Source organism: Triturus cristatus, chromosome 7, assembly GCF_964204655.1.
Source record: "Triturus cristatus chromosome 7, aTriCri1.1, whole genome shotgun sequence".
Taxonomy (NCBI): Eukaryota; Metazoa; Chordata; class Amphibia; order Caudata; family Salamandridae; genus Triturus; species Triturus cristatus.
Window position 1 is genome coordinate 635474913 of NC_140590.1, and position 23219 is coordinate 635498131.

General features: G+C 40.6%; 1 protein-coding gene across 5 annotated transcripts in view; it reads right to left on the reverse strand.

Annotated features, from left to right (window-relative positions):
* The window catches only part of BPTF (bromodomain PHD finger transcription factor), a 1440172-nt gene extending 1418675 nt beyond the window's left edge, over positions 1-21497 (reverse strand). For all 5 annotated transcript variants that reach the window (XM_085617259.1, XM_085617261.1, XM_085617262.1 and 2 more), the window contains exon 1: positions 20758-21497. In XM_085617259.1, the coding sequence (XP_085473385.1) occupies positions 20758-21262 (505 nt within the window). In that variant the 5' untranslated portion in view covers positions 21263-21497. The remainder of the gene's footprint in view (positions 1-20757) is intronic.
* Between the last annotated feature and the right edge of the window lie 1722 nt (positions 21498-23219).

A 23219-nucleotide genomic window follows, 5' to 3' on the forward strand; every position in this document is an offset into this window, starting at 1 on the left:
ACCGTTACATTTCAACACTTATGCACTTTAAAAAGGACAATCTGTGTGAAAGTACTTATGCACTTTAAACATTACAACACGTGTGCACTTTAAGCATATCGCACTTGACTTTGAGGTGTTGCATACGATTTGATATTTATAAAGCACGATTATACTTTATTAGTAGGATATCTAAAGCAACAGGAGGAAGATGGAATCGCAAGATGGATAAGTGCAGATTAAACCTACAGGATATATACGGTTTGGTGGACTAATTCTATATCAAGACAAATAAGGGATTAAGTTATACTCGCTGAATTAAATATTTGGAATCAGTTGCATATCAGCAAGGAAAGATGATCTGAAGGTTCACATTTAATGCCAACGGTCTGAATGACAAGCGTAAAAGGCAAGTCATAGAAAAGTAGCTACTGGGATATTTGCTCGATAGGATTTTTATTCAAGAAATGTTTTCAGCCTGGTCTGGATTCGAAGTGGTGTCCTGTTCTCAGGCAGCACATAGAGGGTTGGCTATTTTCCTTAATTCGAATCTCCAAAAGGAGATTATAATCATCCAGACGGATACAAATGGTGATGGGCTTGGGTGCATGGTGTAATAGCTGGATCATGTTTTACATTCGCGACAGTTTATGAAGATAACCCAGAACTGCTAGCTGAGCTATTTCAGTCTTTTATTATATATCCTAGATTAATGATATTAGGATCCCAGGTTAGACTTTCGGCAGAAACCTGCAGACGAAATAAGCGTAAAACTGCAATGATTTTGGCACAATATAAGCAGAGCTTAAATTTGGTCGGCCGTTGGAGGGCAAACTTTCTGAACCCCTGAGAATATTCTTGCTTCTCAGCCAGATTCAAGTCTGCAGCGAGTTTTGATTCAGTTCTAGTCTCAGCTAGCATTACTGTAAAAAATATAGCCACCAACCAAATGCCTTCTCACATCATTCCCTGCTAGAAATGCACAGTGCAAATATTTGGCAATTGCCCTCCTCTCCCAGATGGGCTCCAAATAAAGAATACAAAGGAGAAGAGTCCTGGGTTGGAAAAAGTAAGTCCGTATTTAAATATGCATTCAGCAAAGCTAGACGTAGCGTGGGATGCGTTTAGGCAAACATATCTATGGATATTGGAAGGAGGAGCATCTTTAAGCAGGAGAGAAAGCAGCTAGCGGATCAATTAAAAACAAGCCCAAGAGAGGTATATTCATTTTAAAACTACACTGAATCATCAACACTTGGAACAGGTTAATATAAACAAGTGCATGATTACCATTATAAAAAGGTTATTCAAAATCATAGAACCTAAATGCAGCAGGTTTATAAATAGCGAGTATGTGGGTCGTATTTTGGCATGGCCAGCATGGGAAACAAAAGTGAAAAACACAATTAAATCGCTGTAGATCCACAAACTAATATTAGGCTAGTGGATAGAAAAGAGTATTTCAACATTACAGCCGCTTCTATTGTCAAAGTCAATCCACTGACCACAGAAGATTAGATGGGTTTTTGGGAAAAGCTGTTATTACCTATATTAGGTCCACATGCTAGGTAATCTCTGTTGAAGACTGTCACACATGAAGACGTTTCAGATGTGATTAAATCTTTATCTATTGGCAAGGTGTGTGGAGACAATGGTGTTTCTGCTGAGCCTTTCAAAAAATTTGCTTAAGTTTTAAACTCAGTCATTGTTCAACTTGCAAAACATTTTACACGGAGGGATGGTCCGAGTCCTTTCATAAGGTCGTGGTGGTCAGTTTTCTTAAAAAGAATAAGGATCTGGAACATCTCAATTCTTATAGATCAATTAGTCTGCTCAATATAGATTATAAAATAATTTCAAAATTATTGGTAATAGACTGAAATTGACAATAAGTTGGTCGATCGAGACCAAAACAGTTTTATTGCAGGTGAACATTTGTCGACAAATACTCACTACTTAGTTGAAGCCTATGTTTTTTTTAAAAAAATAGATACTGGCACTTTTTTTTTTTTTTTTTTAAGGTGCAGAAAAGGTTTTCGACTTGACAGTTGGGACAGTCTTTTCATGATTTTAAAAGCATTTGGTTTTCCATCTCAGTTTATTACTGTAGTATGGCATCTTTATGAAGGATCACAAGCGTGTTTGATTTTAAATTCTGTTGATGCAGGGCAATGCCAAGTTAAACGAGGAACTAGGCAGAGGTACCCTTGTCACTGATTTTATTCGCTCTCTTCACTGAACCATTCACTATGACCATACAAAAGTGTAACCAGGGTAAAGCCCCTACTGAAGTGTCAAAAATTAAACTCTACACCAATTACCTTATTTTGTTCCTAAAATCAGATAAGGATGTCCAGCATAACGTTTTCTAAATTTCAAGAGTAATGGGGATATAAAATCAAATAAAAAACTGAGATCTTATTGTTAATCTGCACCTTATTGGAAGATCTTCGCCTTTTAATTAACCTGAATCCCAAGCGATATTTAGGGATACAGACAACAGCCAGCCAGGGTCTAAGATCTATATGATCTGAATTTTAAATTAATGGTTACAGTCAAATCCTTAGTCAATAAATGGAATACACTTCTAATTTCAATTATTGGGCTGGTAGCTTTAATTCGGATGTTGATCTTGCAGCTTTTTAACTCTCTATTTTCTTCTCTTCCATGCTTTGTGCACATGAAATATTTTAAGCAGATAGAAATTTTGATTTCCGCAATTTTATGGGTGCGTAAGTCACTGCGACTAGTACTTTATATACTATATAATTACTGTTTTACCAACAGGACATGCAACATAACAGTGTTGCAGGTACACATACAGAATTATTGCATTTTGGACAAGATGTACAGACAAACAATATTTCTCCTGAGGATTTACCTGTTTTTGGTCCTGATGAAATGCTAACTGACCCTCCTGGCAATATAGGCATGAAACATGTTGACCCCACCTTATCAATGTGACTTGTAGCTATCAAGGTACACTGTTACGGGAGGAAAGCACCTCTGTTTTTACTTAGTCAAGGTACCTTCACCCCATAAAAACATTCCTTTGGGTACTTGAGTCTATTTTACACATTCCCCCCTCCATCACCACCCTATTTTCCGCACGATTCATTCATGCATACATCTGACAGCACTTACAGATCAAAAGATCTCTGATAAAGAGCCCCCAGGCCCGTCAGGCATTGCAGCGCCGGCTTGACAAGGAGTGCCCTATGATGAAGCATGACACCCTACCAGGTGTGTAGGGGCATTAAGATCTGACTATTCAGTTCCCTGGAGAACCAGGTGGTTGGCCCTGCGATTCCACCATTCTGTGGATTTTTCCACTGATAAGGAATTACTCCCCCTAAGGGTTTAGATTCCAAAATAAAGACTGCTTTTTTGTTGACATGTATATATGCTTATCACCAACACAACACCCATCTAGATCGGATATCAGCTTAGTTTCCGTGAGACCAGAAGACATTTTTCTAAAGTTATATGGTGCTCGGCGTTAGCGTACAATATTTGGCCGATGGCACTTATCACCAGTATGTGCAACTAGGACTCATTCAATACAGTAATGTGTATTAAAAACAATAAGAAATATGAACTAACTTGTATACAATTTTGAGAGCAAAAATCTACTACACAGCATAAGGCAGGATTAACCGATAATATTCCTTGGAACACTGTACTATGAACCCCGCGTGAACATAAGAACTATGAAGTACCATAGTGGCCTATGGGATACTGGTCCTGTTCGGATTTGTAAACATGTTTAATACTGACTAATAACTGTAGAGTATTAAGTTCATAGGCACATATGGAATGCACATCATAAGGACTCACAAGATGCTTGCCCAACCACGCACTCTAACATAATAAAAAAATATATATATGGAAGTATTAATACCGACAATTTTCCAAGAGCCTAACACTGAACATGTTAGATCAGCAAACACTTTACATATTGACCAACAATTGTCACATATTAAGCCCAGACAGATATGGAATGTACATCTTAAGAACTTACAAAATGCTTGCCCAAACCATGTATTCTAGCACAAACTACATAAGCAAGGAATAATATCAACAAAAACAAATTGCCTAGAGGCAAACACCGCACATGCTGGCTGACAGTTAATATGGCTTGTGATCTGCAAATAAAAATAACCTAATAACATGTAAATAAATAGGAACATAGACCATAATGAGCATAGAAAAGGGAATCATAACCATAGACATCTCTTGAAGAAGGCGTAGCACACAGATGACACTTTGTAATCCGGTCCGGTATCTTTGATAACCTGGAATCCATCCACAAAAAAGCTGTAACTATGCAAAAGACGCCCGCAAGAATGAAAGACGTGTGATAACGACATACGCGTCACACGCCTACAGGTGCAGAGGTCAATCCACGCCCCCTTCGGGATGAGCACCGACACATGTAACCACCGCAGAGCGGAAAATCCTGCATAAAGGCAAAACCCACAGAGGTAGCCCACAAGATGCTGGACGACTGAGTTGATTATATATGTAGAAAACAATGGTCCTGAGCAGACACTAAATTTTACATAAAATTAAACAGACCACAATGGGTTACTATACACATCCGATGTCCAGCCGGACAGGGGATTTTTATTTTTTAGATACTAAAGGATATGGTCAAGGATAATGAAAACACTACATTTATCGTGGGGCACAATCCTGCACCCTACAGCATGGGGAACGTGCGGGGGGAAAAAAGGGAACAACAATGCAGACAGTTTAGGACAAACAACAGTTACAGGCAAAGACTGAGAGCCGTTGCAACTTGCAGGCATAAATGAAGTTGTAGCAAGTTTGACAAAATAGAGACCACAACGAGTAAGCACAATGGATATTTGTGGCACTATTTTTAAAAAGTCGACGTTTCGATCCCAAGCTCATTGATTAACGGGATCATCTTCAGGACTAAATTTATAACATTTGCCTGGTTTTTAACGCCTGTCAGAGTAAAGTAAACAAAGAAAATAGCTTGTGTGAACAAGGGAAAACTTAGAACATATTAAGATTACTCGAAAGTTATAGCATGTCAGAAGGTCAAGGTTATCAATTGTGCACATGGAGTTGTGGTTAAAACGATCGTACTCGGGCCTATTCCGGTCAGGTGAGTGGGGATTTGTTTGTGAGTGTGCTATGGCAAGCAGGATTTAATAAGTGACATTCAATGGGGAAATGATGAATGACTGGAGGTGTTTGGAAGTTTAAGGCATCGGCGGGCTACCTAGTTTCTATGTAAAAATGGTTCAAAAACTAGAACCACGTGAGTTATTAAAGGTGTGTGAATGTGCATTCCGATCGTGAGCGGCATGGGGGACAGTCGTATTTATTAAAAAATAATAAGAACCGGTATTGGGAGGACGTGAAGTTATGAGAAACACGTAACCGGGGGTGTTAACCATTACGGAATGGCGCGTGACTCAGTTAGAAAAGTAAGTGTAACATGTATGCTTACCCCAATTGAGGACATAGGGGTATCACATATGGCAGGTCAGAGTGGAAACTGACAATGAAGAACAGCGTTGTTGCTTTTGGTTTGGTCGCTGTGAAAAAAGTTACATTGTGGTTGGATTTGGTGTGTCATAATCGATGTGGGGTTGGGATGTAAATGAGTCTAGGGCACATAGCTTGCAGTTAAGGTTTCTATAAAACTTAGTGGGCGCTGGAGCGTGCTGCTCCTTGCCTGGATCGGCTGTTGGGTAGTTAGACTGTGGTGCAGATGGGTCACATTTCAATGCGCCAAGTTATTGCTTCAATATACCAATATGTTACAGTCCAAGCTTGAAGGAATTGAAAATAAGGGGAGGTTTTAGTCAAAGGCTGCCTAAGTGAGGAAAAATCCTTAAAACAGTCAATTACATCGGGGTGAGGGGTTGTCTTACCTGTGGAGAGATACAGCAATGGAGATCTCTGTCCTCAGCAACAATGTGCTGTGTAGTAACCGGCTCAATGGCAGGCACTGGGCGCTGGTGCTTAGTGCTCTCATTTAAATAGAGCGGGAAACCACTGAAGGACCTCAGAGGGGTGCCAAAAGGGAGGAAGGACTATGGATGGGTGATAGCTGTGTGGAACAGCGGTGGCCATCTTGGGTGAGTGAAAAACCAAGTGCGGTTAGTGTGAAGTGCAATGCAAGGGCGTGTGTAAGTGTCAATGTGTGACAAAAAAGGAGTAATTTACGCATTAACTTATTACAGTTATTTACAGAACATGCTTGGGATAATGGCCTGCACAATTGGAAGTAAAATTTGAACATGTACTGACGAATGTGGTATATACAGTTGAAAGTCACAGTTTGTGGCATATACAGGTACAAGTCAAGGTTAAGAATTTTCTCAAGAGATCAGCCAGAACAACCAATTAAAATCCAAGGTGTTGCAGTATGGTATTAGTCAATTCATAAGAGGGTAGTCCAGTCCTCATTCCTATTCAGGCCATTTTTGATTGTATCATAAAGGATTATTGCTTTTAGTTCTTCACGGTTTAACAAATGGGTCATGTTGCCTCCTCTCTGTGGCAATTTGAGTACCTTCAGAATCGTCCAGCGGATGTCATCTTCGTTGTGTTTGGCATCCGTGAAATGTTCCACCAGTGGTGCGTTGGGTGTGTTACACCTGATACGACTTCTGTGCTGTCCAATTCTTGTCTTTACTTTTTTGTAGTCTGGCCAATGTACAGTTTCATGCAAGGACAATGTATTAAATAGATAACATTGCAGGTATTGCAATTAGAGAAGGCATTCGAATTAACTGTAATGTTATTAGCAGTGAAACTTTTGCCTTCAATCGTAAAATCACAAACATTACAACCACCACATTTGAAATGTCCTAGGATAGGAGAAAGACCCCAAAAAGAATCAAGTGTTACATGGGGGACAGTGGTGGGAAGAGCTGCTCTTACCAAGTGATCTTTCAAATTTCTGCTTTTACGGAAAGCGAATAGCGGTCTTTCAATGCTAAGACTACCTGCATTAATGACTGGCCAGTGCTGAATTATAGACTTTCTTATTTGGTTGGATACTGGTGAAAAGGTAGTGACGCAAGCTATTCTTTCCAGTTCACGTTTGGGAGTCAGAAGTACATCACGAGGGCAGTACCGAAAGACCGCTATTCGCTTTCCGTAAAAGCAGAAATTTGAAAGATCACTTGGTAAGAGCAGCTCTTCCCACCACTGTCCCCCATGTAACACTTGATTCTTTTTGGGGTCTTTCTCCTATCCTAGGACATTTCAAATGTGGTGGTTGTAATGTTTGTGATTTTACGATTGAAGGCAAAAGTTTCACTGCTAATAACATTACAGTTAATTCGAATGCCTTCTCTAATTGCAATACCTGCAATGTTATCTATTTAATACATTGTCCTTGCATGAAACTGTACATTGGCCAGACTACACAAAAAGTAAAGACAAGAATTGGACAGCACAGAAGTCGTATCAGGTGTAACACACCCAACGCACCACTGGTGGAACATTTCACGGATGCCAAACACAACGAAGATGACATCCGCTGGACGATTCTGAAGGTACTCAAATTGCCACAGAGAGGAGGCAACATGACCCATTTGTTAAACCGTGAAGAACTAAAAGCAATAATCCTTTTTGATACAATCAAAAATGGCCTGAATAGGAATGAGGACTGGACTACCCTCTTATGAATTGACTAATACCATACTGCAACACCTTGGATTTTAATTGGTTGTTCTGGCTGATCTCTTGAGAAAATTCTTAACCTTGACTTGTACCTGTATATGCCACAAACTGTGACTTTCAACTGTATATACCACATTCGTCAGTACATGTTCAAATTTTACTTCCAATTGTGCAGGCCATTATCCCAAGCATGTTCTGTAAATAACTGTAATAAGTTAATGCGTAAATTACTCCTTTTTTGTCACACATTGACACTTACGCACGCCCTTGCATTGCACTTCACACTAACCGCACTTGGTTTTTCACTCACCCAAGATGGCCACCGCTGTTCCACACAGCTATCACCCATCCATAGTCCTTCCTCCCTTTTGGCACCCCTCTGAGGTCCTTCAGTGGTTTCCCGCTCTATTTAAATGAGAGCACTAAGCACCAGCGCCCAGTGCCTGCCATTGAGCCGGTTACTACATAGCACATTGTTGCTGAGGACAGAGTTCTCCATTGCTGTATCTCTCCACAGGTAAGACAACCCCTCACCCCGATGTAATTGACTGTTTTAAGGATTTTTCCTCACTTAGGCAGCCTTTGACTAAAACCTCCCCTTATTTTCAATTCCTTCAAGCTTGGACTGTAACATATTAGTATATTGAAGCAATAACTTGGCGCATTGAAATGTGGCCCATCTGCACCACAGTCTAACTACCCAACAGCCGATCCAGGCATGGAGCAGCACGCTCCAGCACCCACTAAGTTTTATAGAAACCTTAACTGCAAGCTATGTGCCCTAGACTCATTTACATCCCAACCCCACATCGATTATGACACACCAAATCCAACCACAATGTTACTTTTTTCACAGCGACAAAAGCAACAACGCTGTTCTTCATTGTCAGTTTCCACTCTGACCTGCCATATGTGATACCCCTATGTCCTCAATTGGGGTAAGCATACATGTTACACTTACTTTTCTCACTGAGTCACGCGCCATTCCGTAATGGTTAACACCCCCGGTTACGTGTTTCTCATAACTTCACGTCCTCCCAATACCGGTTCTTATTATTTTTTAATAAATACGACTGTCCCCCATGCCGCTCACGATCGGAATGCACATTCACACACCTTTAATAACTCACGTGGTTCTAGTTTTTGAACCATTTTTACATAGAAACTAGGTAGCCCGCCGATGCCTTAAACTTCCAAACACCTCCAGTCATTCATCATTCCCCCATTAAATGTCACTTATTTAATCCTGCTTGCCATAGCACACTCACAAACAAATCCCCACTCACTTGACCGGAATGGCCCGAGCACGATCGTTTTAACCACAACTCCATGTGCACAATTGATAACCTTGACCTTCTGACATGCTATAACTTTCGAGTAATCTTAATATGTTCTAAGTTTTCCCTTGTTCACACAAGCTATTTTCTTTGTTTTCTTTACTCTGACAGGCGTTAAAAACCAGGCAAATGTTATAAATTTAGTCCTGAAGATGATCCCGTTAATCAATGAGCTTGGGATCGAAACGTCGACTTTTTAAAAATAGTGCCACAAATATCCATTGTGCTTACTCGTTGTGGTCTCTATTTTGTCAAACTTGATACAACTTCATTTATGCCTGCAAGTTGCAACGGCTCTCAGTCTTTGCCTGTAACTGTTGTTTGTCCTAAACTGTCTGCATTGTTATTCCCTTTTTCCCCCCGCACGTTCCCCATGCTGTAGGGTGCAGGATTGTGCCCCACGATAAATGTAGTGTTTTCATTATCCTTGACCATATCCTTTAGTATCTGAAAAATAAAAATCCCCTGTCCGGCTGGACATCGGATGTGTATAGTAACCCATTGTGGTCTATATTTAATTTTATGTAAAATTTAGTGTCTGCTCAGGACCATTGTTTTCTACATATATAATTGATACCCGTGGTCCTTAGCCATTTTTCGGGTTCCCTTGTTTGTATAAAAAAAGGACGACTGAGTTGAGTCAGGTACTACGGAGGGTGAGATGCCTTGACGAAGTAAGTGGGCTGGAAAAGAATAACGGCGGGAGCCTTACTCAAACCTTAGAGGCTTACACTTACTAAAGGGTTTCTCCTCCCTTTAAAATCTACAGAGTTTGACAACAAGGTCCACCCCCTCGGTTTATCCCAGATCACAAGAGGCTACCACTACAAAGTTAGTTCCTATTTCTTATTGTTTTTAAATACACATTACTGTGATGAATGAGTCCTAGTAGCACATACTGGTGATAAGCGCCATCGGCCAAATTTCGTACGCTAACACCAAGCGCCATATAATTTTTTTTACATTTCTTCTGGTCCCACGGAAGCAAAGCTGATATCTGATCTAGATGTATGCTGTGTTGGGTGATAAGCTTATATAAGTGTTAACAAAAAAACCAGTCTATTTTGGAATCCTCATGAGAAATTGTCTGTACGTCTTGTCTGTAATTCAATAATTCGGTATGTGTACCTGCGACACTGTTTTGTTACATGTCCCGTCGGTAAAACAGCAATATTGCATGCTTAAACATAAATGATAAACAATATATGTGAAATATAACGTGGCACCTAGTCACAATAAGGAACCACATGGGAAGGTACCCATCCAGTTCCGAATACATCTTTTCGATTTACTACCACTGCCTTTTTTGATAAACCTAATTTGTTTCAAGAAGAAAAACAAATGGTGACTTTCCTGACAAGTCAGTCGATTATAAGCAGGGCACAAGTCGGTGGTACACGTGTCCACCCTGCCAAGAAGTTGGGCCCCACTGAAAAATATGCTGAATTTATCCCGGTTTAATTTGCAAACACCTGGACACATTCAGCAGCACCTGCACGGTGTTGTCTGCTTTCAATCCGCAACAACGTGCTTGCGAGAAAGGGGCTTTCTTATTGCAGACCGCTGCTGGGCCCATTACAAAGGTCGAATCGAAGGAGTCATCAGGTCTCCTTTTGTTTGAATCTCCTGGCTGGGAGCAGTCAGGGGCCTAACACCTAGAAGCAAATGCAGCAATAGAGAAACAAAGGCTCACTCCTTGTAAGCACTTCACACATACTTAATTGAGGCAACTTTTCACTTTGTTCAGTCCCTGTTTAGGAGATATATATGCACTGTAAGAATATCAGATGTGTTGGTCTTCCCCAGTATTTACACAAAATAAATAGCATTCATATAGTGCTTACTACCCGTGAGGAGGCATTGTAATAATTTAAATACCAGTTTTTTCTTGTAATGCACTATGGGTAGAGGATGTTTGCGCTGACAAAAGGCAACATTGTTTTGTGTGTAGATTACAAAATTGTGAATCTTCTGCCTAAATCAGGAGTGTTTCCCTGTATACTTGAAATGGGCTCCAATGTACTCATGATAGACATGTTAAACATATGTGAGGGCTGAAGATCTGATGTCACGTCTTATGATGCCACCTCCTGTGAAATCACGCAACGTGAGGTCACTTGCATTCAGATTGACTAGGTTAGTCCCCCCACCTCTTTTTTAGGACTTGTGCCCTGGTCACAAGTAAAGTCCACACACACCATCCCTGCATGCCACAGCACACATGCTGGTCTTTTTTGGTCCAGCCAAAAGCCATTCTGACCCCGAGAGGCACTATTTGAAGATGACTGAAACATGTAGACCACATTGAGGATAAGTTTAAAATCCTACATATATCCTCCCCAATATTTTTAACATTGACCAAGACTTCCCTCATTAAAATGTATGTCTAATTGAATGGAATTCTTGAGCCAATTTTAAAACTGCACTTTTCACTAATTAACTCACCATCACTGTTCTTTCCTCAAAAACAAACCAGCTCCGCTGTAATCAGGCGTACCAGCACACCCTGGGAGTACTCGACGAGCAGGGTGGAAACCCAATGATGAAACATGTCACCTACAAGGTAAGTCAGTGAGGGTTCTTTTAAAACAGTCTTTGGGTTCCAAGGCAGTGCACCTATAATATCCACAAAAAAAGTGGTTATAGGTAGAGTAGCGAACAAAATAGGAGTTCCATTCTCATTTTGTTATTATACTAATTATTTGGAAAGACGAACGGGTCTTGGCTCTTGCTTCTCACTCTCCTATTGATGTTTAGATACACTACAAGACATGAACACATGAATGGCCCCTTACACGACACATGATGGGATGGTAGACAACTGATCACACTTTATTGGCTAAAGAGTGATCTTCCTCCATCCCTAATGCTGTGGCTCAACAGTCTATGGCAGGTGTTAGCAACTCACACACAATCTTTCTTATAGCACAAATTCGGTGTGAGATGGCAACGATTAGTGGCCTAATTTGCGAAATGTAAATTATTGTGCTTCAGACCTCCACATATCAAGCAAGGCCTTGTAAATTTCCCAGTTAACAACCTTATTAGATCAATTACTACGCGCACCCCTGAAAAGATAGAAACACGTCTCTACACTTGCTCCATCCCTGCAGTCCACACTCACCATTAGGTCTTTAGATTGAAAAAGACAGCCCTCATTGCGCTCACGGAACAGATCTGACAAACTCTGTAATCATCTTTCCGTTTGATTACCCTTTAGTAATTTTATCGAGGTGCTATAAAAACGTATTGATACCCTTAAGGTTTACACCCATGTAAAGCTGTATATCTAGCTGGGGAGTTTACTGTGTATCCACATATCAGGGTATTATGTTGTGATAGATACTTTTTAAAGCTATAAAACAAAGGCTAACGAAGAAAAAGAGCCAGTGTTTAAAAAAGTAGTGGACCCAAAGCCCACTACAACGGACTTATTATGATTGCCACAGAAAATTGCCATTCCTGTGCAAATTGTAACTATAAGGGGTGCAGAGCTACTGGGTGCAATAAAGATCTCATCCCCTGTTAAATTTCAGCAGGACAACAAGCAATTTTCAAATAAAGGACCACATTTCATTTGCATACACTCAGATAATTCCTTCTGTGCTTGTCATCGCTAGGTGTGTTACCATCAGAAACCGGGAGCAACAATACCTGCTCCGAAGGACGGTTAGCACAAACTATGGAGCAAAATAGGCCAAAACTTTAAATATTGGAAATGTACTCTAAAATTTCCACCCAAAATTATAACGCCCATAAACCAAACAAGCCACAACATCTCATTCAATTTATTTCTATTTTATCTGTCCCAAAATTCAGGCAAGTGGTCATTAGATGCCACTATATTTAATGATTACTTCATTACACCCACAAACACAACCTAGACAATATTTTGCTTTTCTTTTGGCACAGGAACTTCATTAAGCTAGTCACAATTTACACTCAATTTCAAAATGAAGCTACTGATGTCAACTCATCGAACTTCTAATGTCATCATATTGCACCACTGTAGTTGTTGGTACATATTCTGGTGGTGACTCAACTAGTGTGCATTGAAACAAGTCACATTAAAAGAAAAAAAACAGAGAAACAGAAAAACAAGCATTGAAAATGCAATAGGTCTCGCCGTTGATAAAGTTAAAGCCATTTGCTTTGCTAATGGTATTGTATAGCAAAGAAAATGGCTTTAACTTAATAAAAGGCGAGACCAATTGCATTTTCAAAGCTTGGTATTATTTATAACTGTTTTATATAGCACAGGTTTAACAATATAGGGGTTCACAGAGCTGCAAAACAAACAAGATTTCATTAAAATAGATAATCAAGATCACAATACAGTATAAAATAAAGAATGTTTTTGTGCTACAGTGTACAACAGAAAAACACAAAGTATATGCAACCTTTCTGGGTCTTGGTCGACTAAAATTATATTTAGCCATTTCCAGAAACATTCTAAGGGGTGAGATATACATTAAGAAAGTAGGTGACACCACACATTGAAGTCTAAATGGCAGGACTTTACAAGTCTTGAACTACATTGAAGTAAGTAATGTACGTCACACTATGAGCATGAAAAGATGCAAGCTTGACAAAAGCTTTAAAAAAAAAAAAAAAACTGACCCTAGGCACCAAAAACACTAGTTCCATTCTGAGCGTATCATCTGGAGAAAAGGTTCAAATAACAGATTACAAACTCTTGGCTAAATATTCTCGATTAAGTGGACCTGCAATCTAATTATAAACTATGCTAGTTATAAACCTTAGTTATAGAAGGCTTAATTTTGTGTGCTCTATTGCAGGTTACGCTCAGACATGAAAAAAAGGGCAAGAAAATGCAGTTCAATCACTGACAAGACTGCACAACCAGGGCGCTGTTCTACAAATCAAGGAAATGTAAATAGTGATAAACTACATGTGCCCTTAAAAATGCACAAGATTGATTTCATTTCCTAAAACACAAAAATAACTATCTCAATGTATAATAAAACGTGTTAAATTAAAAGAAGACGGACAGATAAAGTGTACATTTCCTGACAATAGTTTATCTCCTTAAGAGCCTATATTTATGAATACACAAGAAATTGTGAAGGAAAACATATACTGCTTGTCTCAGATTTATAATTTAGATATGCCAAACACAGCACATTTAATCATTCGTCTTTTTAGTTACATGTTTAGAAAATGTTACTGTACACAAAATACAAACATTTTCTTTAAAATAGTTTAACATTTACAACTTTAGTAACTTGACCACCTGCATGATTAACAACAAAGGCAACGAATTTATAATAATGTTGTTATACTCTCATACCAAGTGAGCACAGACTGCATTTTGTGAAATTGGTACTCATATGTTCTTAGTGCTGTTGCTCAGATTTGCTAACTCTTCACTTGAGCTAGCCAAATATTCATGCCTCCTTTTACCAACTTTCACAAGAATTAATGTACGGCAATTGGCTATCAGAGCCTAAGAAAAGTGTCACAGGTCTTTGATGCAGAAATTATAATTATAATGGAATGAAACCAGCTATGTAGTGCCCACATCCTTGAACTTTTAGGAGTATGGCTGGTGGTTTCTACTCTACCTCAAAGGTGAGTGCACGGATTTCTTTCAAGTATTAATAATATACCTCGCACACGGGAATAGTGAACACCAGTAGAAATCTTCTCAAATGGCGGAAAGCCTGAAAACTACCCGATTTTCACTTTTGGTCTTTAGGAAAAGTACAATATTTGGCACAAATAAAAACAGGATGAAGAGGAAATTAGTTCAATGAACAGGGAATAAAAAGGATAATGAACCCCAGAATTGCAACTAAAATATTTCCAAATGATTTGATGCCTCCTGGTAGCAATACTTGTCTGTTTTGCTCAGTTAACTGGGGAATCTGAATTCCTAAAAGACTATTTACAAGTACTTAATAATCTGTTTAAAAACATCATGTGTCTGGCATGCTAAATGGTCATCATGTTTAGAGATGTATTTTTTAATGACATAAAATGCAATGTACTAGTTGTAAAGATGTTTGTCTTTGCAAAACTCAAACATGTATCAATAATGAACCATTCTTAAAAACTAAAAAACACTTTAAAATAGTTAATAACTTTTTTCTATTCTTTTTAACAAATAGGGTACTCTTTATATAGTTATATATTCAGCAGTGCATATTCCAACGGCACTTAAAATAAAAGTATAAATTAGCTCTTCAAATGATATATCCGAAGGTATACATTTCGCCATGGCATGCACGCATTTTCACAAATTAGAACTCTGAGTGGTGAGGATTAGTGAGCGAAACTTTCATAGTGTGCTCCAGGAAAATTACCTAGTAAGTATCCAAATGAATATAATGCTGCACGAAAAAGGTCTAAAGTCATTCCCTTCAGCCATTCCTGCTCGCAAAAACACAGAAACAGCATCCCTTATTAATAAAAGGTGAAGTATGCGCCTTGATGTTAAAGATTTAACTCTGAAAGTGTTCTTTTGTTTCCTCGCATCAAGAATGAGAAATGTAACCAAGAAACCATTTTTTAGCTGTAAAGGAGAATTGGAATTAAACATTTAATTGGAAGCATATGTGCTCTCCCCAAACCCGAAATGAATCTCTCATGTTTCCTCACACTATTAAATGCAGACTACTTGTGCCACAACTAGTTTTAGGAGAGGGGTGAAGATAAGAAAGGTGCACGTAAAGGGAGGTTCTAATCTTCTTCGTGTGACGTAACTGAGCGTTAAAATGAGTGTGGTGATATTTCTAAATGTCCCAACCCAATTAATGCAGTTCTTTATTTTTACTTCTTTGCATTCTTATTCTTGTAATTACTTTTACTCCAACTAGAACTACAAGTATCTAAAGGCACAGAAAAGCAACAACAGGGTTATAATTATAAATTTCACAAAAAATATGGCATCTTTAAGTACAGGCACAAAAAAGAGCATCTACTACTGCATGTATAAACAAGCCCGCGTGCCTCGCGGAAGTAGGGGTGGGGGGGGGAGGGAGTGTGGCCAAGAGCAGGCTGCGTTTCCCTTGCGGGAGCGAGCGCGATAATTGCTACCATATGGCGCGCTCGCTCCCGCAAGGGAATCACCAGACGTGCACGCGTTGCCATTGGAAGCAATGCAACGCGTGCACGTTTTTGCTCGCAAAGCTGTGCCGATGACTAAAGGTCTCTTTCCTATGCAGCGCATGCGCGCTGCGTAGGCAAAACCTAACAAGTACACAGATTCGAACAGGAAGCTCACCTAGGAATCTGACTCCCTGCTTTTTTTTGCCTTGTAGAGTGACCCAAGTTCGCTGTTCCACGTACAGTTAAAATATGAGCAACATTCCACTTTCTAAAGTAATAGATTCTGGTGTGTTCCGATGTTCAGTATTAACACATTGTTGCAAGATCCATGGGCTGGAATGGAGATAAGAGAACAACATGTTCCAAAATGCAAACCTCAGAATTATTGTGGTTTCTCGTCGCACAAATTTCTACCTGGCCATCCAGTAGATGTGGTAATTTTGCACAAAATGTAATCCTGATTAGGGAGTAAACTCCTCTTTGCGCCTGAATATGGATTGCTGACGGATCCCTATGATGATCACTGAGTGATATGGAGGTAATCGCCACATCCGTTGACTCAGTTTCTTACGCTGTGAATGATTTTTATGTGCATGTAATTCAACTTTAAATATTACCAATTAAGTCTAAACGGCTCATTTTGAGGTACTGTTATTTGGTGCATAGTGCCAGACCCACTAAAAACCGATACCTCATGGTGCGGTATTACTTGAAAACAGGGTGTAGCGTTTTATTAGAACATTTTCACTAGTCTCAAGGAAACTTTCAATGTATTATTGGTGTTTCTCCACATAAATTCCATCTGGGGGCAGTGGCTAAATGTGTGCGGTGATAAAATAGTGAATTGTATGAATTAAGTATTGTTGGGATTACTACGCAATCAGAATGAAACCATGAGTGTATCTGAATATTATTGCTCAAACTAGCACAACCCTCATGGAGTTTATAAATCACTTCAAATATTGCTCTTAATCATCAGGAATTCCCTATTTCAGCATAATTCTTCAACCGACAACAAAACCGTTAGATCATCCATATAGTAATCTTAAAGAGATAAAGTCCATATCCATTCCATTAGCGCAACGTTATCAAGCCAGGCTGCAATCCTCGTCTTCTTAAGGACAAATCTGGGTTTTACAAAGGTGCTATTTCAGGGATGTGGAATTCCTATAGCCCAACGCCTAGGACATATTATTTGGTCTCACTGGCAACAAGTTTTCATGTGTATTTTGTCCTTGGGACAAGTAGGCCCAACCCCCTGCAGCACAAACCATTTGGCTACCTGTTTGCAGTACCACATTATGGATCAGGGAAGGGTACTGTCTGTATTTAAGGTAATATTTTTGCCCATATATTAATGCTGTTCAAACTTGTATTTATGGTTCATTAATTGAAAGCCTTTATTATTAGGGGGAGCGCGATAAGTAAATGTTGTACGCTCTGACTGGTCCCAGTTTAAAAATATGTACACACGTTATCAAAGTTTAGCAATACGAGGCTATGTAGAATGCTCCCAGAATGCTCTCTGATTTGATGCAAATATTTGCATAAGCTTGAAAGCAAGATTGATGATTCTTTGTTTTCAAAATAAAATGTTCTTAAAAAAATTAAAGCAGGAAAAAAACATTTTGCTAAACTACTGTAAAATTACAAATACTATTTCTTTGCAGGATCATTTAGTAACATGTGTTGATGCATGCTAGTATTTCCCAAAAATATTCATAATGGAATACAGTGTAACCAGTTTCAATAAGATTATGGGAAACAAAAATAAACAAGCACTGGCAAAGCCAGTTGGTCAGCTTTTTAGTTTTATTAATGTGTGACTTATTTAGGCATGGTTTTTGTAAAACCTTATCGGTGTGGGAGCTGCCGGGCCCTGACCATTTTAACAAACATTGGTGAATGTAAAAATTGTTTTTGGTCTCAGAAAACACACACTGACAGTCGTTACTGGCACTGAACAAAACTTTGTGTGCCAATATGCTCCTTGTGAAAGAGCAGAATACCTTCACTCACAGTGAAGCCAGCCGATACAGAGAGAGAGCGACAGAATTTTAATACACACAAAAGGTCACAGTCAACGCCAGAACAAATTAGGGGCCCAATTATTTTAAAAAGTCTCAAAAGTGCACCCAGTGTGTACTTGCATTAAGTGCAGCTATGCAGCTTTCATGAATTCCCAAGAATTTACTTAAGTAGGACAAGAAATAGTACTCCTAGAAAATATTGGTGAACTGCATTTTAGCATGAGCAAATCTGCATGTGTAGATTTGCTCATGTGAAAATCTAAGTGTTTGCAAGTTCTCTTTCTCTCCAACCACTTTTGTCCCCAATTCTGGAAGAAGGTTTACGTCTGCCATAGTCAGGAGTAAATTTCCAACATTTCTCAGTATGGGAAAAGATTAGAGAAGAGTTATTGAAACCCTTAAAGCATGCAAGTCAGTAGGTTTGCACAGACTCAAAAAGGCATTCTAACCCTTGAACTATTGCTTACCACTACCTTCACCCCAGTATGTAGATCTGTGGAAATGTGGCATTCAAACACTACTATGGTATGAGCTCTGGCATAATCAAAGAGGCTGCATCAGAGCGCTTATATAATGAGATTGCTGCCATAATTTGTCGCTGCACCACATGACACCAAAGGGGCAAGTGGATTTTGTACAGGACAAAAAGATTTATGAAGCAACCTGCACCATGGACAATTAGATATTTTATTAAATTACACACCCCCGTGTTATGTACTTGTCTATAAACTGAGGGGTACAAGGTCGCAACCGCGTTCAGAGCAGCTTTCGGCAGCATTTAATAATGGGGCCACGATTGCAATTCTTTTTCAAACAAAACATTTTTCATGATTCCACAAAGACGTTTCAAGTGGTGAGTGCATGCTACGTGTGTAATAAATAGGTGGCAGCAAACGTTAATAAATGATTGAAATGCAAAAGACCAATGGTGTAAGGTGCTTGAGGGATGGTTTATTCGTCCTCGATGATCATATATAAAAACATATATTTACACACACCTATTTATCCAAGCAAAAACGGTTAGTCAAAACGAAACAAAAAAGTCACCGATGTGTGTACGCTGGGAGGAACAGGGAAACAAAATATAAAGACAAAGAGCCATTGAAACATTAAAGATGTTCAGTACTACAATTGTTTAGCTACAAGTAACTTTAAAAAAAAAAGCAGGATTTAAAAAACCTTTAAGTCCTAGTGAGGTTTTAAAAGGCCATCATAAAATAAAGTGTATATTTTTCCCGGGGGGGGGGTGGGGGGGGGGGGGGGGAGTGGGGGGGAACGGACACAATGGCCAGTTTGACACTGCAACACAAAACTGTGGCGTATTTGGTAAAACCATCCATACTATTTCTGATGTAAAAGGCAATTGTAAGGGAAATCCAAGCACGGAAAAGGTCCGGCAATGCATAACCTGGAAGAGTGGGAGGGGTATTGCCAAAGTGAATGCCAGAACATAGCAGTCAACCTCTTAAGGTGCTTAAGAGAAATCAAAATAGCCTCCTTTGTACGGATGATCCAATGGCGATGCAGGGAGCTTGAGTCAGCATGGGCGGCAGCAGCAGCACTGCCTGAAGCTGGGTCAGCCTCCCTTCAACAGGTGTACTACACGTGCTTTATAGGAAATATAACAAACTGTGTGTATAACCAGTGTTTTTTGGAAGTTCTTGTGTGCCTGAAACAATTTTCAGTTTAAGTGTAAATTATTCTTGCGACAGAAAATCAAAACACAGCACCCGACATCAACATTCTGCATTCACTCCAGGGTGTACCATGCCTGAAGCCATGAGACTATATTTAACATAATTATATTGATGAAAGACACAAATGCAAGTGAAAGGGGGCAGACTGGATTTAAGAGTAAATGTTATTCACATCATACACCTTTCTGACGCAGCGCAGAGATAAATAAAACATGCTGCTCGATAATTTTAAACGCACCCGAGTCTCTTTAAGCATGGGCATATTTGTATCGCTGTATTCGGTGTACAAAATCCGGCAAAATTTTTGTATTTTGGAACCGAAAAAAATATTAAAACTGCTTCCAACTACTTTATTTGTAAAGGAATAGGGATTTAAACACTTCCCATTCCGATTTAAAAATACGACCGGTATTTAGATTAGCTAAACATGCAGATAAATATGTAAATAGGCACAGAAAAGGAGTGTATATAGAATCGGGTGCACAGCGCATATTTGCTACAAACCCGCGACTGCTATTTATAAATAAACAGAAGACGCACGTGTGACAATGTTTTCCTATCGCACCCACTTCTAAAATGTTTTGACCAATCGGAAGAGGGCTATGTGCCTCATCTGGTTCTCCAATTCCCATGCCTCACTGGATGACTGCGAGTTTGACAGAAAAAGAACGTGCTGGATGTATTGTGTTTTGTGATGCTCCGTGAATACTGGAAGGTTTGGAGGTTTTTGCAGCATTGCCATGGGTCTCGTTGCAGGGCCGAAGCCCCAGTTCATGTTTTGAGATTATACAGCGGAGCGTGTTGTGCAAGTCGTGCTGTAGTTTCTCCTGCAAAGCAAAGCGGTGCATGCGGTACGTGTAGTGCTGTCCACAGGGTTAGTGCTGTGTATGGTGTGGCTCGTGTGATGTGTATGCTTTGGAATAGCCCCTTGGTTCAGTGCAACCGCCCTCCAACTCGTGGGTGTGGTACCTGGAGTGCTGCTGTACGTGCTGTGGCTCCTGAAACTACTCTCCGTGCAGTAGCTGTCGCAGTCCTCCTCGTCACCCGGGTAGTCGGAATCGTCGTCGGGCCGCAGCGGCAGCAAGTCCTCCTCGGCCTCCTCGTCCGGCCAACCCCGCCGCTCCTCCTCCGAATGCGCGCTGTCCTCCTCGGTACTCGAGTGGTCATCGTACACCACCTTGCTGATACCGCCCCGGCCGATGGAGGGCGTCCGAGGGCCGGCACATGAGCTCCCGGGGGGGCGTCCCCTTCCCCGGCGCCCTGATCCCCGCTTCCTGCGGCCCCGCGCCGCCCCCGGAGAGTACTGAGGCCTCCGCTTCTTAGGGCTGTCATCGGCTACCTCGGCAGCCCAGCGGCCTCGACTGCTACCCCGGTAGCGGGAGCGCAACCCTCCAGTGGGACCGGAGGCAGTTACAGGGGCTGGGGGCTCCTCCGGCCGCGGCTGCTTAGGCGGCCGGCCTCTCCTCCCCCTCATCCCTGCCGTCTGTTTGATCTCCGCTGATGTACGTGCCCACCCTCCGGAGTTCTCCTAGAGGGCGCCCGAGCCCGCGGAGTGCTCTGTCCGGGTCTATTGTTGCGCTGCTCCCCGACTACCACAGAGGGGAGCCTGGGAAGGTGCTTTCAATCAGAATCGGCGCCGTCCCGCTTCGGGTCGCCCGCCGCCGCCATCTTGGTTGCTCCTCACTCAAGCCGAGCTGCTGGGGACGCACGGCTGGGCCTAGTCACGTGACGCGGATACCACCGCCGCTGGGCTCTAGGTGGCGCTGCAACCCCAGTCTCGGCGCCATGTTTAGTAAACACATCGGCTAAAGGACCAAAACTCGCATCCTGGGCAGATGTGCAACACCTCTGGGTCTTCAGTGCCCTCTCCGTGGACACTTAGAAGAACTCTGATTCAAAAGATTGTTTACCATGTAACAAATGCTGTTTGTTAAATGTTTCCTTATCTGTTTTTTGAGGTCTTTCGTACGTACTTCTAGGGACATAACCTGGACAGTCTCACCTTTGAAAAGAAACTCATTTAGGGCGTGGGAGGGTCCTTTCTCTTTTTTTTCTTCTTTAGAACGAGAATGATCGTTTCCCACAGATCTCGATATTCATCCAATCAATGGTGCTAGCTGGGTCGTTTTTTTAGCGTGGATGTGCTGGACATTGATGTGCCACTTCACTACAGAGGGATTTTAAACACACAGGTGTTCTTGAGTGAGTATGTCCAGAAAGTGCCAAACTCTTTCTAACTGAGAGAAGCGACCCCTTTGTCATCTTCCTATTAGTAGGTAAGGTCGGACTGGCCAATAGGGAATTCAGGCAGTGCCCGACCGGTAGGTCGATGTGGGCCTTTTTTGGCTGTTGTGGACCGATTTATGGTCTCCTGGGTCGGTTTGTACTGTTTATTTCCCTGCCATTAAAAAAATATCTCAGAAGTATTGAAGAGGGCATGGGTTTGAGCTTGCTACAGAAAAACACTTTTACAGCATGTCATCACATGTTAAAAACTGTTCCAATCTGCAAATATGGGCCACGTTTTGAGCTATCAAATTCCCTAATGGGGGCCGCTTTTAATTTGGTGCCCGGCTTTTTTTCAGTCTCAGTCCGACCCAGTTAGTAGGCCTTTTAATTTACATTTTCTCCAAAACATGAATTTAATATGATGAGGTACTGGGCTTCAAGTGGGAGTAAAACACAAAAAAATAATGGGGCGTTTCTAAATGGGTCGTGGCCTACGTAATTAAGGGTGTGGATGAAACACGAAAACTAAATTTCTGTTATTTCCATAGTGTGCCACCCAACCGGTAATTTGGGGACCCTTTGAGCTCTCTGTTGTTGCATCCAGATATATAACACCACAATTGATATACACTTAAAACCAGCCTGGACTATTGGCTTTGTCAGTTTTTTTTGTAGCGTTTTATATAGCGTGACCTAAACCCGAGATATCGAGTATCAGAGCGTTTTACGTGAACACCAGTTTCGTTATATGAGGACACATTCATTTTTGTTAAGCACAGAGAGATTGAGTGACGAATGTTGAGCGTCGTTCCCGAGACATGAACCCTGTTCCCCAGCTTTGAGGTCAACCGCTCTCGCCGTAAGGCTACATCCTCTCCCCAAATGATTTTGTTATAAATAATAGTGAAAAGGTTTTAATTATGAGACTGTAAATTGACTGTAAATTGAACATTACTGAGGAGGGGCTATTGGTCTTCAGAGTGTCTCAATCACTCCGGTCATGTTCACTCTATGTTAAACATTTACACATTTTTTCTATCCAACTCTCTTCCATCCATATGTTACACTTCATTCATTTTATTTTTAGCACCTTTTTTTCATTCTTTCCTGAGTTCACTTTCTCATATCTCGTCACTTCACCATCACCAAACACACAACACACCCACTCACCTATAAGCACTACATTTTCTTTAACTTTTACC